Source organism: Pithys albifrons, chromosome 5 (genome assembly GCF_047495875.1).
Source record: "Pithys albifrons albifrons isolate INPA30051 chromosome 5, PitAlb_v1, whole genome shotgun sequence".
Taxonomy (NCBI): domain Eukaryota; kingdom Metazoa; phylum Chordata; class Aves; order Passeriformes; family Thamnophilidae; genus Pithys; species Pithys albifrons.
The window spans coordinates 45,255,202-45,270,545 of record NC_092462.1 but is presented as its reverse complement, the minus strand read 5'-3'; the positions used below and the strand labels follow the sequence as shown (position 1 = coordinate 45,270,545).

Sequence of the window (15,344 nt, the reverse complement as noted above, 5' to 3'; positions counted from 1 at the left end):
CAGAAGGAGATCAGACCCATCTGTTCTAGAAATCTAACTTTCAATAGCTATATGTTTAATAGCATTGACAGCAGAGCTCACAAAGAAAAGTAATAAATCAGTTTGGACAGGGTTTTTTTTGATTTTTAATTTGAGACATGACATTGTAATTTCAGCCTTCACAGTAAGATCAGTCAACTGACCTGACAGAAGCACACTCCAAAAATCAACAGTTTTCTGTTCAGATATCTGGACTATCTGATTCTTCTGGTGATTGTACAGCAGTTAGGGCCACTGAGAGATAAATACAGCTGGGGAGTGAAAGGGGGGAAGCAGTGTTTTCTCTTTTGACTGGATTAAATGTAAGATGAAGTGGTAAAATTGGTCTCAGTTCCTGCTCAGTGACCCTTTCTGAATTTCTGGTTGAGGCACTCAGTTCTAACTACCATAAAATGTAGTATTCAGAGCCACGATACTGCAACAGAGCTGCTATAAAGCTCTTTCTGCATGCTTCTGAGATGGAAATCTGAAAAAGAGGTCCCACTCACTTTGGGGCTTGAATAGCAACGATATGTGTCACTTGGGAGACTGAAAAATAATGACAGTTTTAGGTATAGAGAAATACTTTGAATGGCAAAGGTGAAGCTAGATAAATATAAGTACAAACACATTCTTTTGAACACAAAGAGGTATTGCTGGAAGTTCATCTCAAAGTCCGCCAATGTCACTGTTTTGATAGCAAGTATTCCATAGTAGTTTCCTCACGTCCTCTGGTGGGACCATTGGTTAAGGAAAACTTCCATGTAGAAAGCTGTCACTCAGTCACAGGCTTGCTTAAGCACAGGTTTGCATTCTGGGAATATCCTGGCACAGGACCAGTGCCATATATCTGTATATCATATGCTGTACCTCCATTAAGTGAAACAAGACGTTGCTGCTTTATATCACTGGCTTTGTAAATGTGCTGTCAGTACAGTGGGAAAAGTGAATCCCTGTGACGTCTCTCATGCTGGCCATAGGCTTTTGAGAATGGGATTTTGCCTTTATTGCCATTGTTCATATGTTTGCACTTTTTTACACTTGTAATAACATTATAATTTGAAAATTATAAAATGTGCTGTTTTATTACATTGATATGCTGCAATAGTAACACTAACCAGAGGATTCCATTTAGAAGAAAAATTAGTTGAGTTTGCAAAGTAATAGGCATCTCCTCTCACAGTTAGTGATATTAATCTTTCATAGCCCTGTAAGAAGAAGCCCCTAAAGCAACATGATGATCATTTGCCATATTGTAGTCACATTAAAATATTCACCTGGCATGTTGCCTGGTCACAGGATGTTTTCTTCCTTTTACTAACTAGATGCCAAGCAGTGATTCATTTGAGGTGGCATCTTGAATTACTATAGATGTCAGCTCCATAAGAAAGTCTACGCATTTTTAGCAGCATGCGTGTGTTAATGTGAGTTTTCCTTCCTCTGGTAATATATAATCTCTCCATATTAATTAAAAAGTTAGCTTCTTTTTTGTCATGGTTTAACACCTGCCAGAAACCAAGCCCCACACAGCCACTCACTCCCTCCCCCACCATCAGGATCAGGTTGGGTATTGTAAGGGTATAAGCAAGAAAACTTGTGTACCATAATGACTATGTATGTATTTGAGGAGAGACATAGGTAAAAATATTTTAGTTTGAACAGAAAGTCTCACAGGTCTTTCTATTGTCTTCAGGTTTATTTTCAGAGACAAGTACTTAAACAGGATAAAAGCAAACAGAAAAATAGCCAGAAATTACAGTTGAAGGAGTCCAGGGAGATCAAGGTTTGACAAAGAATGCCATCTCATGTTTAGAATGATTGAGACCAAGGAGAATCAGATATAGGCAATGGTCCTGGCTTAATTCAAGGTCTCAATTTAAGGTCTCTTTCAAAATTGATTTAGAGATAGTTTATCAGGTCTTTGGATTTGTAGCAGAGATGAGAGAAGAGCAGAACAAATCTCATAGGGAAAGAAGATAAAGTAAGCTCTTGTAACAACGTTTTCAGCTAAACTTTCACAGAAGATATGTTGAAGTCTGGTCTGCAAAAGATTTTTTAAAAAGCTGGACAAACCCTGCAGTGCTGGATTCTTGGAGCATCAGCTGAAGAGACTTAGATGTTTAAATCTGGATATGTAAAAATTTCACCTTATAGTACAGGCTTAAGGTAGATCATAACACGTATTTATGAATTCATTAAGTGTATTTATGTGAACACACACATATATAATAGTCATTTGCAGATTTTCAGTAATAAACATACTCCAATATTCATACAAACCTAGAATTTTTATTCTCATTTTTGACCGTCATATTGTAATAATCCTGGGATTCTTAAAAATTGCCTTTAGCAATGGAACAGTATTTTCAACTGCTTTGGTGATAATTGCTGTCCATTGCAGTTCCCAAGAGGAAAGTGTCTTGGATTCCTCAAGAGACTCCACTTCTTTACTTCATTGACTTTTCCTACAAATCTCTTTTTTTTCAATGGGTGTAATATCTGTTCTTAAATGAAGTAGACATATATAACTGCAAAGTTTGTTTATTCAGTTGCTCCTACTATTGACAATTCTTATGGTGCATTTCGTTCTTCTCTTTTTTAGGGTATCACATTTGATGAATTTAGATCATTTTTCCAATTCTTGAATAATCTGGAAGACTTTACAATTGCAATGCAAATGTATAATTTTGCAAGTCGTTCCATAGGTCAAGGTAAGTATTTATATTTTTATAAAAATGTTTTAATAACAATATAGAACTGTTGACAAAAATGTTTTAGTCCCTAGTTTGTAGTTTTAACATCTCCAGTAAAAGGCTAAAAAGGGTAGGGCTCCAACTTTGAGAGGAGAAGGCTCGGTCATATCTTAAGATATATTTTGCAAAGTCATATAAGTGGTGGATCAGCTAAATGTAGAATTGCTGTTCATCAAATCCTACAATAGAAGAGTTGAGGCACTTGATGACGTCGGTAAGAGATCAGATTAAAGCAAACAAAAGCATTTCTTTACACAGTGAGCATCTGGAATCTGGCCTTCTACAAAGTTTGTAAAAGGAAACAGTGTCAGAAGGTCCAAAGAGAGATTAGACAGATTTCCCAACAACTCAGTAAGTAGGTGCTAAAAGAACTAGGCATGTATGTATTGACTAAAATCCTAAATAAAACAGTTGTGGTGCGTGGGGAGTGCAAGGTGAACAATATGTGAAGTGGTCAGATTTGCTGCTCTCCTCCTGTAGCCTCTTCATGGGCTTGACACAGTAACATCAGCATAGTCCTACCTCAGGTGTCCTTATCGAAGGATTATATCACTTTCTCTGTGCTCTATTCCTTGGGTTCTGTTTTGTGTCAAATAATTAAATGCCATATATGTGACATAGGTTTAATTATAATATGATCGTCTAATTTTGTTATTGCACATAGTGTAGTAAATTAACTATAATCTTTTGTGTAAAATAGTTGATAGCAGTTAAGCAGTGTAATTTTGTATCAGTTGAGAGTCACTCGCTTTAGAACTGTAAAATTCAATCCTGATTTTCACATTTTCTTATTTTTTGAGTGTCTAATTGTGAGAACTCAAGAGTTTATTGTATTTCATAGTATGTTGTCCACAAAGAACCATTAAATTCAAGGTGTTATAATTTTTTTCTGGTGTTCTCCTTATGCAGATGAATTCAAACGTGCTGTGTATGTAGCCACAGGTGTGAAGCTTTCACCGCATTTGGTGAACACAGTGTTCAAGATTTTTGATGTCGACAGAGATGACCAGCTGAGTTATAAAGAATTTATCGGTATTATGAAAGACAGACTCAATCGAGGGTTTAGGGTAAGGATCCTAATTTTTATAGTTATCTTAGTTGACTTTACTGCTTACTGCTGCTTTAGCATCTGTAGCACCTGTGCGTTTCAAACCAACAGTGCATGTGTTTAAAGATACATGTTTTATAGAAATACTGAAGTAGTCTATAAGATAAAATCCTTCTTAAATTCCTGATTTTCTTGATCAGAAAGCAATACATAGAGGACATAATGTACCTTTATCAAACCAAACAGGAGACGAGAATTCCTCTGCATACTGTCATTTTTTCTGTGTTGTGTGATTAATGGATTAGCATTAGGAATTTTAACAAGGGTAGCAATTATGTCTGGGTTACTTGCAGAGAAAAGAGAATTTGTCTCTCTCAGGCTCAGGCAGTTTAGTTAAAGGTCAAACAGTGGCTCTTCAAAAACATACATAGTACCAAGTGTTGATAATCACAGTTGGAAAGAGTTACAGCAGAAGATAGTTTTACTTTTCAAACAAAGACTCAATGAAGTGATGCTGAACAATGTTGTATTCTAGTTCAGAGTTACTTTTGGTAATTAAACCCTGTATATAAAACATTCAATTAAACTAAGCTAGAGGGCAGGAAATTACTTGCAGAAAATTTTCATAGGGAGCAAGTTGTAAATCATGCTTTGCCTTTTAGGTCAATGTGTAGGCCTTGCTGCCATCGTCAGGTTCTGTGTAGTGCAGGGGAATTTTGTAATAGCAGAAAAAAATTTAATTAGAGTATGTTCAACAAAAATGTTTTTTTTCCTATGATAGTTTGTCAACATTTTCAACTAAACCTAAAATGGTGACAACCTTATCACTTAGACATAAATCTTAAACAGTATTATGTTTATAAAGTTTAAACAAGTATTATGATTCCTAAATTCACATTTCAGTGTATTGTTCTTTAATACTTTTTTAGTTAGCTTCCTAAATATAACATTAAAACTTTCTGTTAAATGGTGTTGAGTTTAATAGTTTACTTGTGATTTCTGTACTAGTATGATCAAACATAAAATGTGGATAACAACCACTACATTCATAAAAAACTTATTTCCTTGTTGGTCCTCAGTTCCTTTTTATTATGGTGTGGGAATGATGATTGTTTCATAATCGTTTCAAGATGTTTGGCTATATGTTTTAACTGTTTACTAATTGTAAATGTGCAGTGTGTGTTAATTTAACCAGAAAACAGTCTGCTTAGTTCTTGTATTATGTGTTTCTATTTCACAAAATGCATGACAGAAATCACGTATAATCCTTAAGAATCTATATCATCAAGCACTGTTCAGTCTTATGTATTTATCTTTCTTTTGCCTAGACTACTATAAAATATTCCTGTGTATTGTGAAAGAACTATAAAGAATAGCTGGGACATTCAGAATAATAACAGTCTTTCATAAATTATATGTCTAATTTTAATTAGACACTAGATATCTCCTGGATTGCATAGGAGATGATCATGATTTGGTTCTATAATTATGTTAAATGCATTCTCTTCACTAATCAGTAGTATTCTAAGCCAATTACAGTACCAAACTGAGGAATTACAATTTCCAGAAAGTTTTCACAAGTGTCCCACTAACCTGATTTTTCGAGGAGTGGGTAGCAGTAAAAATTCTGCAGATATTTGCCTTTTCAGTTTAATAAACACCCCCCACTCACTCCAGTTTTGGTTTAGAATGAAAAGTAGGAAAAATAAGAACCTTCTTCCCAGAACAAATTGGTAGGTGTCATTAATTGCTTCCTGGTTTTGTACATTAAAAGTTACACAGTGTTTAACATGTCCAGAACAAGTAAGAGTTTGCTCTCTTGCTCCTACTATGTAGAGGGCTCAAATGTTGTCTTGTGCTAAATCAAAACTAACGGATCACTAACCTTTTCTTTGTCAACAATGGTGTTTTGCATCCGTATGAAGATTCAGTCAGTTCCATTATACAGAAGAAAGATCATAACAACTTCTGCTTATGCAATATTTTGTAGCAACATAGAAATCTTTGCCTTGATAAATCTGAACCTGTTTATGAAATATAAATGCCCGATTTTAATGTTAAGTATCCCACAATTATTGTCTGCTCAAATCAATGTAGTGTCTGATTATCACTCTGAAAACATTCAAAAATAATAGTTTCAGCTAGGCCTATGAGTTGAAGTGTGATTTTACAGTTAACGTCTTACATTTAGCAATTCAACATTTTTAAAAGTTGTTTTACTAAATGTTTGCCCAGAATCTTGAATGCATAATAGAGTTTGGTATTAGGACCATGTATTTTAGAAAAGGGCATTTTTTTGGTTATATAGTCAGACTAAAGCAAAAATACTAAAGAGCAAAGAATCCAATGAAAATTGAGTCCAATGAAAATAGAGTTCTGAAACATCAGTCAGAACCTACCAGTTTTCTTCTATTTAAAAGCTTAGACATGAACTTACAAACTTGAGGAGGATCAAGTACTACCTCTTATAGGAACATAATAAAAATTCATTTTAACATAAAATTTAGATACATTTTTTGAAAAGTAAATGTCTTAAAGAGTTCAGTGAAAGACATTTCTCTCTTTCTGCAATTTAGTAGCATAACCTGAAACCTTGTTTTGATTTTAGTAGTTTGAAACAAACTTGTGTGTTAAGCTGCCATCACGTGGTCAGTCCAAGTACTGCCATAAAGTGTGTAGACATGAAAAGCTTTATTTTTTTTAATATTTAGTTAAAATAATTCTTTCTGTTTTTTAATTTAAAAATATATACAAAGATTCCCTTTCCTTTATAAACTACATTTTTAATAAACTGAAAGACTTGGAACTTAATGACTACCTAACACATACTGTACTGTATCTCCTAGCTATTTGTCACTTAAAGCCATTTTTTTTTGTATTTTCATGATACTGTTGTCTTATGCTTACCTCTGGCTGCCTTCACATGTTGTCTGCATCTGCGCACTTCTCCATCTTCTGCTCCACAGGGCTACAAACCTATACAGAGGTACACTACTTTCAAATCCTGCGTGAGGAAGGAACTCTATAGCAGATAAATGACGGTATGTGTTAGCCACCCAGTCTGAGTGTGCTGGCATGCTTGCAGGAATGCCTGAATGTTTAGCTGTCACTGCTTTGTTCCCTGTTCAAAAACTCAGGAATAGGTTGTCTTGACTGCAAGCAATGTGGTAACTCAAAGCATCACATATTTTTGAGTGAAGCAATAGAATTTTATTCTGAAGTTGATAATGACTGATTCACACTCTCACTGTTTTGTAAGCCAGCTGCGATTTTGTACTGTGTTCAAAATTAGGAAAAGTATTCTTTCATAATTTCTGTTGCTGTTTTCTGTCTGTCCTGTTACCTTCTTTTCAAGTAATTTCTCAGGTACCTATAGCTAATAAGTATTTTACCACTGAAGATTGTAGAGGCAGATTTTCTATTTGTAATTTGACCTACTTCAATTTATACTGTTAGACTTTTGAAAGCAACAATCATTTTGGCTTGATTAATGCTATGCCAGCAATTTTCAAAAATCAGCACTGTGTCCACACATGATCACCATGACTGTTTCCATGTATGCACTACATGAATGTCCATTCTTCCAATTACATTGTGCTGTCAGTTTCAGTGTAAAAACTGAGGTGTGCATATTCTGTAGCCATATTGTGAGTGGACCCTGTAGGGTAGCCAACACATCTCATGTGCTTCTGAGCCAGGAGGGTTTGACTGTCATTCCCCTGCTGTTTTTATTTCTGAGGCACAATATTAAGCTATTTTTTGTTCAATAACCGTGTTCAGATGGCTCCATACATAGTCATATTTGCCTCTGACCTTCTGAATCCTACCGTTTTCTGTCATATGCCTCTCTGACCACTTGTATTCCACTGAGTGTGCTGGACCTCTGTTTTTAATCATTCTTTCCCTAACTCTGAAATACTATTTCAGGAAAGCAAAGCAAGGCATCTTGGATCCTGTTTATCAGGGTTGATAGCTGGCATCCAGCAATAGTGTAAAAGCTGAGTGTTTAAGGATGAGGGGTGGGATCTGTTTACCCAGACTGGTAGCCCACCAGCTCGCCAGTCCCACTAGTGTTTTTCTTTTGTAGACCTCTGGGTGAGATAGACAAGGAGAGAAAATATCTCTAAACTATTAACCTGTTACTCTGGCACAACATGTCCTGTATTATGAACCATGTACTTTGGAACGTTTAGACCACTTCTTTTGTAGTGAAGTGTTTCACATCTTTTGAACAGTCTGTTCTTTGAAATTTAGCAGTAGAGATGGCTTGGGGCATGTCCAGGCTTATGCAGCTGGTTTGTCCCTTAAAAAGAAGACAATAGTCCTGTTTGATCTGCATATGCTTTTCTCGTACATGTAAAATGCAGCATCCATAGAATTATTTTGTTACTATTTTGCTAGTAACACTTTTAAAATTATACTTCCTTTTTATGAGTATAACCCAAATACTGAAGCATTGGAACTAATATATGAGGGACAGAATAGGAAATTTGATCTTAACAAACAAACCATCTGGCTTCTCCACTTTATTAATGGGAAATGTAAATGACTAATGAAATAGTTGAAACAACATTTTAGTAGTCCAAGTCACTAGTTGCATGAGAGGAAAGTCATGACTGTAGATGAATTTTAAGTAACTTCATATCTTTGAAACTTTTGGCTCTCAAATCTTCCTTTCTTCTTTTCCCATGTATTTTAAAAAATGGGTTTTAGTAGTACTTTTTGTCATTTTGAAGTCTACATTGCAGTTGCCTGTCAAGTATTGTTTAAACTGTAAACTGGCAAAATGCTATACAATCATAATGCTTCCCTAGTAATTTCAGTGACGGGTATGTGACCAAGTGGAAGAAGATGCAGTGACACAAAGGAATCCAGTACCTAATCACCAAACCTAACAAAACTATCTTGGTAACAGTCAAACTTGGTAATTATCTTGGTAACAGAAGGGTTCTAAAAGCATCAAATTGACATACACCAATACCTTGTCAGATCTGAATTCAGGCAATAAATTCGTATGCTAAGATGGTGTAAACTGGGAAAAAATGTACAGTGGAGAAAGGGAGATGTTGTTCAATTTGTATAAAGTCATTCTCAAGATAAAATTCAAAGTTGAATAATAGTGTGCCTACACTACACATCAGGAGACAGGAACCTGGTTAGTTCTCAGGGTGTGGGCTTGGCTACAGGCACCTCACTGACTCAGTGTAGAGTCTGCTGGTTATTTACCCTGCTCTTCTTCCCAGCTGGAGCTCCTGGATGCTATTAACAAAAATTCTTCATGGTCACCCAAGCTGACTTGAAAAGGTCTATATCAAATATCTGTTACCTGTGCACTGAAGAATGCAGTATAAGCCTTGTATATATAATATTCCCTCTTCCCTGCTGACACATTAGTTTGCTACTGCTCTTCACTTGAGCAATTGCTTCTTGTCTCATCATGAATTAGAATCATAGAATCACAGAATTGCTAAGGTCAGAAAAGACCTCTGAGGTCAAGTCCTGCCATTACTGATGTAATCAGTTGTTAGCTGTTCAGAGTTCTTTTTGTGTGAAACATTGCTCAACTCATAATATTTCTTCAGATTTGTTGTAAACTTCTACTAAAGTTCATTGCAAATGCCAGTTAATGGAAATGGAAACTTTAGCCAAAGCACGTGGTGATTTGACAAAAGTTACTGTGGAGAACAGAGATAGTTCTGTCTTTGCCATACATTGTGGAGTGAACCTGGATTTACCTAATTCTAAAAATTACCATTTTCCATTTAGTTTATAACTTTAAAACATAATAAAGATAGGATTGTTGGAGATTTGAAATTGAACAATTTCAGTGGGTAATTTAATTTGTCTGATGTACAAACACATAAATGTACCTGAAATACAAAAATCGGCTGCAACTACATCCCAAAGTTAGGTGCAGTACAAGTACTATGAATTTTACTTTGTTCCAAATATAAATGTACAGATTGTTGTGCTTTGATACAGTTTCTGTGGTAAATGTAGAACTCTGATGAAGGAGGTTAAGATACTCGGCACACGTACTGTAGATTATACCCTATTTTGAATCTAGACCCTGAAAAGGGATAAAGCACATTGTGCTGTACATCATGTATCTTTAAAATGCACTAGGGCCATTTACTCAACAGTGTAAAGAGTGTTGTACCCATATAATATATAATGATAATCTCTCCTTGGGGAACCTGTACAAGCTGTGTGTGGGCAGACAGCCGCACTTGGCATTGACAGATATTCCTTTGCATACACTGCAGGGAGAACTGAAAAAAACATGTTTGTAGAGAACTGCCTAACAGAGCATAGAGAACTCTGCTTCAAATGTCTTACAGAAGGATTGTCTAGGAAATTTCTAACAGAGCCCGTTCAAAGTTAATTTCCGAAAAGGGATTCTAGAGGCCAACTTAAAAAGGGATTCAAGTCCATCTAAAAGTACTGTTTGCCAAATTATTTGCATGTTCAGTAGCTGTAACAGATATTTAAGCCATAATTCTGATGTTATTGACTTCTGAAGTACTAAAAATAACTATTACATGTCAGAGATGTAAATCTAGAAATTAAGTTCTATGTACCAGTCATTTCTTGAGAATCTTAAGACTTATTGCTTTAAAATAACTGATTTCTAGATGTTCTAAATGTTAGTGGGGCTTCAAAATTTCTGATTAAAGGTTTTTATTAAGTAATAGTTAATAGCTAAAAACAGTGCCTTGGGACTGAGGAAGGAAATTCCATTTTGAGAAAATCATGAAAGACTGAAGCATGGATTTAAAATCTCATTTCTAGCCATGTTTCAGCTATAAATTGTTGTCCTCTGTAAACACTTCATTTTGTCAAGTAAGATTAAATTTCTCATGTAGCTAATATTTTTAAAGCTTTAATTTCTATACATTGCTAGTACACAGCAATTGAATACATCTATTCTAAGAGATAACTTTAAAAAAAGCTACAGAAAATGTTGTCACTTATTACTTAAAGAGACTTTTGCTTATCTCTTTGAAGTAGAGAAAGTGAGAAGCGTGTGATTAGGCATACCTTACTGACTTCTCTTACAGAAGTAATTGGAAATTACAGAACCTGAGCTTTTGTTCCTAAACCTGACTAGAAACTTAAAAACATACCTGGATACAGCGGGGGCAGAATGTGACAGTGAAATGTGAAAGCATCACAGAATATGTGGACAAAATGTTTTCTCCATGGATTTGGTACACTGAGACTGGATACAACAACACTGTATACATTAGAAATAAGACTGTTCATCTGAACAGTCAGTGTATTTCAGCATTTCTTGTAATGACTTTCATGAACATTTCTGGGAACTTGTGTCATCAAATAAAAAATATGTATCTTAAAGCACAAGTTAATCAACTGAATGTGCTTTTGTTAAATAATGCAGTGCAATTTGCAAGTAATACATTTTTTCATTAAATTGACTATAAATCTCAACTGAATTATGCATTCATGTAAGTATTGCTTCTAATATTTCATTTAAAGTCTGGGTTATGTACTACTGTGGATTAGATTGTTTTCTGAATAGTTACAACTTCTCTATAAAGTTCTGTGTTTTTTAATTAAACAAGATGAGAGATAAGAATAAATGAATGTAGGCTTCACTGTTTCACAGTTGATTTTAATGTACTGCAGTGTTGCAGTATTTTTAACAGCTTTACTGAAACAAGATATTGGACAATGTCTCATTTTGTTGTCCTCGTTTTGGCTAAGAGACAGTTAATTTTCTTCCTAGTACCTGGTATAGTGCTGTGTTTTGAATACAGGATGAAAATAATGTCAACGACGCACTGATGTTGTAGTTGCTACTGAGCATCGCTCACACTAAGTCAAGGACTTTTCAGCTTTTCCTGGGGTCCTCCACACCCCAGTGAGGAGGCTGGGGGTGCATAAGAAATTGGGAAGGGGCATAGCAGAGACAGCTGACTCCAGCTGGCCCAAGGCATATTCCGTACCATGTGGTGTCATCCTCACCAAATAAAGTGGGAGGAAAGCTGCCTGCGGCCGCTGCTCAGGAACTGGCTGGGCATCAGTTGGAGGGTGGTGAGCAATTGCACTGTGCATCACTTGTTTCATATATTCTAATTATTTTTCCCTTTTCTGTTAAACTGTTTTTATCTCAGCGCATTAATTTCAGGGCTTTGGGTTTTTTTTTCTGATTCTCTCTCCGGAGTGGGAGGAGTGATCAAATAGCTGTGTGATGTTCATCTGCCTGCCGGGTTAAACCATGACACCTTGATACTGTAACCACTTGCCTCCAGATACTGTAAATTGTAATCCATCTTAGAAATTACAATTTCTTGTAAATGTTTTTGACTTTCCTATAGCAATTATAATTCCTGTTCCTCCCTTAGCTTCTTTTCCCAGTTGCTATAATACTTAGTACCTCTCCAACTTTCTACACCTACTATGAAAATAGGCTTGTGAAGTTAGGAATAGTGCAAGAAATAATGAGATCCAGTGCTAAGTACAGATAGCAGAGTCTAGTGAATCTTCCAGCCAGCCCTTGACCAGTATTCTTCTTCATTCAAAGGACACTTATTCATGTTGCTGAACTACAATGCACTTTAGGATTAAGGTAACAATGTAAAGAAGCTTTCATGCCCTCTGCTCATATTACATTTGGCTTTTGCTGATGCTTCAGTTTAATGAACATTAGTAATTTTCTATGCTTTTTGTGTGGTGTCATAAGTGAACTTTTTACTACAGCATCAACACAAAGAGGCAAGAAACAAAACTAGAGAGAAAACAGGACATACCTGAATAAAGAGCAAATCCTTTCTTGCAGCTTTTAATATAAATAGGCTAGCTGTTGAATGCTAACTGTGTGCTGTGAGGTGAGGATGCATTTTGAATACTGAACCTGTGTATGGATTTATAACCCCCATTTACACGAGTAAATTTTATCTTTCATTATTTTAATATTAAAACATCTCTCCAGTGTGTATGAATCTGAGTAAAATTTAATGTATAATTAAGGAATTTAGTGAGTGATATCTTTTTTTTGATTGTATGTTGTTCACTTTTCACAGGAGACTCCAAAGTATGGTTGGAAGGAATATTACTCTTGTGTGATGACTGTAACCAGTGAACATCTCAGAGATCTATGGAAGCAATTTCGGAGACGAGATATGCTGAGATGAAGGAAGAAGAATTATCTGCACTGGTTAGAACTATTTATTCCTATGAATTTGTAATGAAGAACAAACTAACCCAGGTGAATTATGAATCTTCCAGCTGCAGTAGAAAACACAGGACTTCTTTTCCACTTAGTGTAGTGATCACCAACTCTCAAAACTGCTTCTCAGTATATGTTTTATTGAAATGAAAAACTATTGCCTGAGTGGCAGAAGTCTTTTTTTAAGAACACCTTTTGAATATTATTTTTTATTATTTTGAGATAAGTTTGCCATTTAAAAGAAAACAAAATATGTTTTACACCTGGTGGGAAGATGTTTTAGCAATGAAGAGAAACTGCCTACATCAGCTTAGACTGTGAATTTGCTTTCAGAAGAGCACTGTTAAAAGTTTGTGCTAAACTGAAAACAAGACTACCTTAAGTAGCATAACAATGATGTATGAGTTGAATGGACAAATTAAACTCTTAGAAGCTGTTATTTTAAAAAGAGTAAAGCTGTTAGTTATAATGTGAATGATAGGTATTTACCTAGGAAAAGTACTGTATGAACTATAATGTTCAGATTCTCTGAGTCTTATTATTATGTTTATTAATTTATCCTTTTAAAAAAGAGTACAGATTTTAAGATATCTTACAAGCAGTATGTTGAAGAAAAGTCAAAATGTTCAAATTCATGTTAAGTAACACACACGTTATAATATTTATTATAAAATTTATTGCCATGCACTGGTATGTTTCCTGTAGAGTAAAACTCCGTGTGTTTCTTGTGAATAGTGCACCTTTCTATGAAGCACCACTGAGTAGAAATTATAGTTGTCTAATTTGCTACTTTGGAATGCAGTATCTGAAAACTAGATAAATAACTCGTGTTTGTGTCGAAGAAAAGAGCAAAACAAAACATGAATGCATGCAGCAGTACAGAACAACACTCATTAAGCCATATTATGTGAATATTACACATCAAACATTAGACATAAATTAGGCTGTACAAAGATTATGGAGACGTTAGGCAGTCAGTAGCCACTAGGACCTATCATGCCCTCTAGGTTTAATGTTACTGAAACAGTGGTATGGACACTGTTACATTGGTTTTTCAGTTACTCTAAATTCCTTGTTTGGTCTTCAGCAGCAGCATTTTTTCTTACTTCCTTTCAAGAATATTGTTAGGTGTTATGAATTAAACCCAAACAAAGAAAAACATATATTTTTTATACCCTTTTTGAAAAGGTTTACTGGACATTGAATAAGTCTGTATCTGTTCAGGAACAATCTGTGCCTTGAAACTCTTCTGGCTGAATGCATACACTAAAACTAGTGTCAGTAAATTGTTATTGGAAAAGCAAATATTTTGTAGTCAGACAATCAAAACAGAACCAAAAGTAATGGTTTTAAATATCTAATTACTCCAAGTATGTGAAGGCAAACCTTTTAAAATTTTATTCAGTGCACATGTTGCTCAAATACCCTCTTATATCACATGTCAGTAGATGTATAACATCTGTGTAAGTGCACCTAAGTTTAGAAATGTTTAATTTATAGTAAAATTTATCTCTGATAAAAAAATCAAAATAAGATAGAAGAGGTTTTTTTAAGAAATTCCACACTGGGGGTTATAGAAAATAATGCGCTAGATGTGGCTAAAAAGAACAAGCTAGTTCAGAAAACTATTGGAGGATGATACTTTAGTTAATATTTCATGAAAAATACTTACAAAATTTCCACCTTGGTGTCCTTAGACTACTGACAACAAGGAAAAAAAATCAATTAAATTGGGTTAAAGGTTCTTGAATTGACACAGCAGAACACAGATAAGCTGCAATCCCTCTGCGATCGTTTAGGAATCAACTGTATTCAATGTATCATCTTGGTATGCAGAACTGTCTCACTGCTTCTTGTCAGCATTATGCAAAAAACCCAGTTTGCTACTTCAGCGATGAAGGACAAAAAAAAAGGGAAGAAAGATAGGGAGTCATTGAAGGGGTTCCCATCTTTGCTTTTCATTCACTGCTGCCCATTCACAGTGATCCTCCCTTTGGAGGAAGCAGCAGTACCAACATCATTTTGCTGCTCCACTGCACTAGGCAATAGTGCACTTTGCTTTTATGGCTGGCTTGAGAAAATTTTCGCATTTTTCTATGTACTTTCTAACTACAGTCCCTTAATATAAACTAGAATGTGAAAGTGTCAGATGATTAGTTTTTAAACATATTTTTCTCTCATCTTTAATAATGTTATTTAATATATATATGAATATATACATATAATATTCTTGTTTAATTCAAAATAAATGCACTTGAACCTAATATTCTTTGCAGTGTATATAATTTAAATTGTCATAAAATAATCTTTTCTTTTTGTAACATGAATGTGT

General features: G+C 35.0%; 1 protein-coding gene across 8 annotated transcripts in view; it reads left to right on the top strand.

Moving 5' to 3' along the window:
* MICU3 (mitochondrial calcium uptake family member 3) overlaps positions 1 to 15,276 on the top strand; it is a 52,531-nt gene extending 37,255 nt beyond the window's left edge. For 4 of the 8 annotated variants that reach the window (XM_071556428.1, XM_071556422.1, XM_071556426.1 and 1 more), the window contains 4 exons: positions 2,621 to 2,729; positions 3,681 to 3,838; positions 6,786 to 6,860; positions 12,867 to 12,956. In XM_071556428.1, the coding sequence (XP_071412529.1) occupies positions 2,621 to 2,729; positions 3,681 to 3,838; positions 6,786 to 6,854 (336 nt within the window). In that variant the 3' untranslated portion in view covers positions 6,855 to 6,860; positions 12,867 to 12,956. Of the gene's footprint in view, positions 1 to 2,620; positions 2,730 to 3,680; positions 3,839 to 6,785; positions 6,861 to 12,866 lie in introns of all 8 variants that reach the window. The other 4 variants (XM_071556421.1, XM_071556427.1, XM_071556420.1 and 1 more) reach the window with 1 other exon arrangement.
* The last annotated feature ends 68 nt before the right edge of the window (positions 15,277 to 15,344 follow it).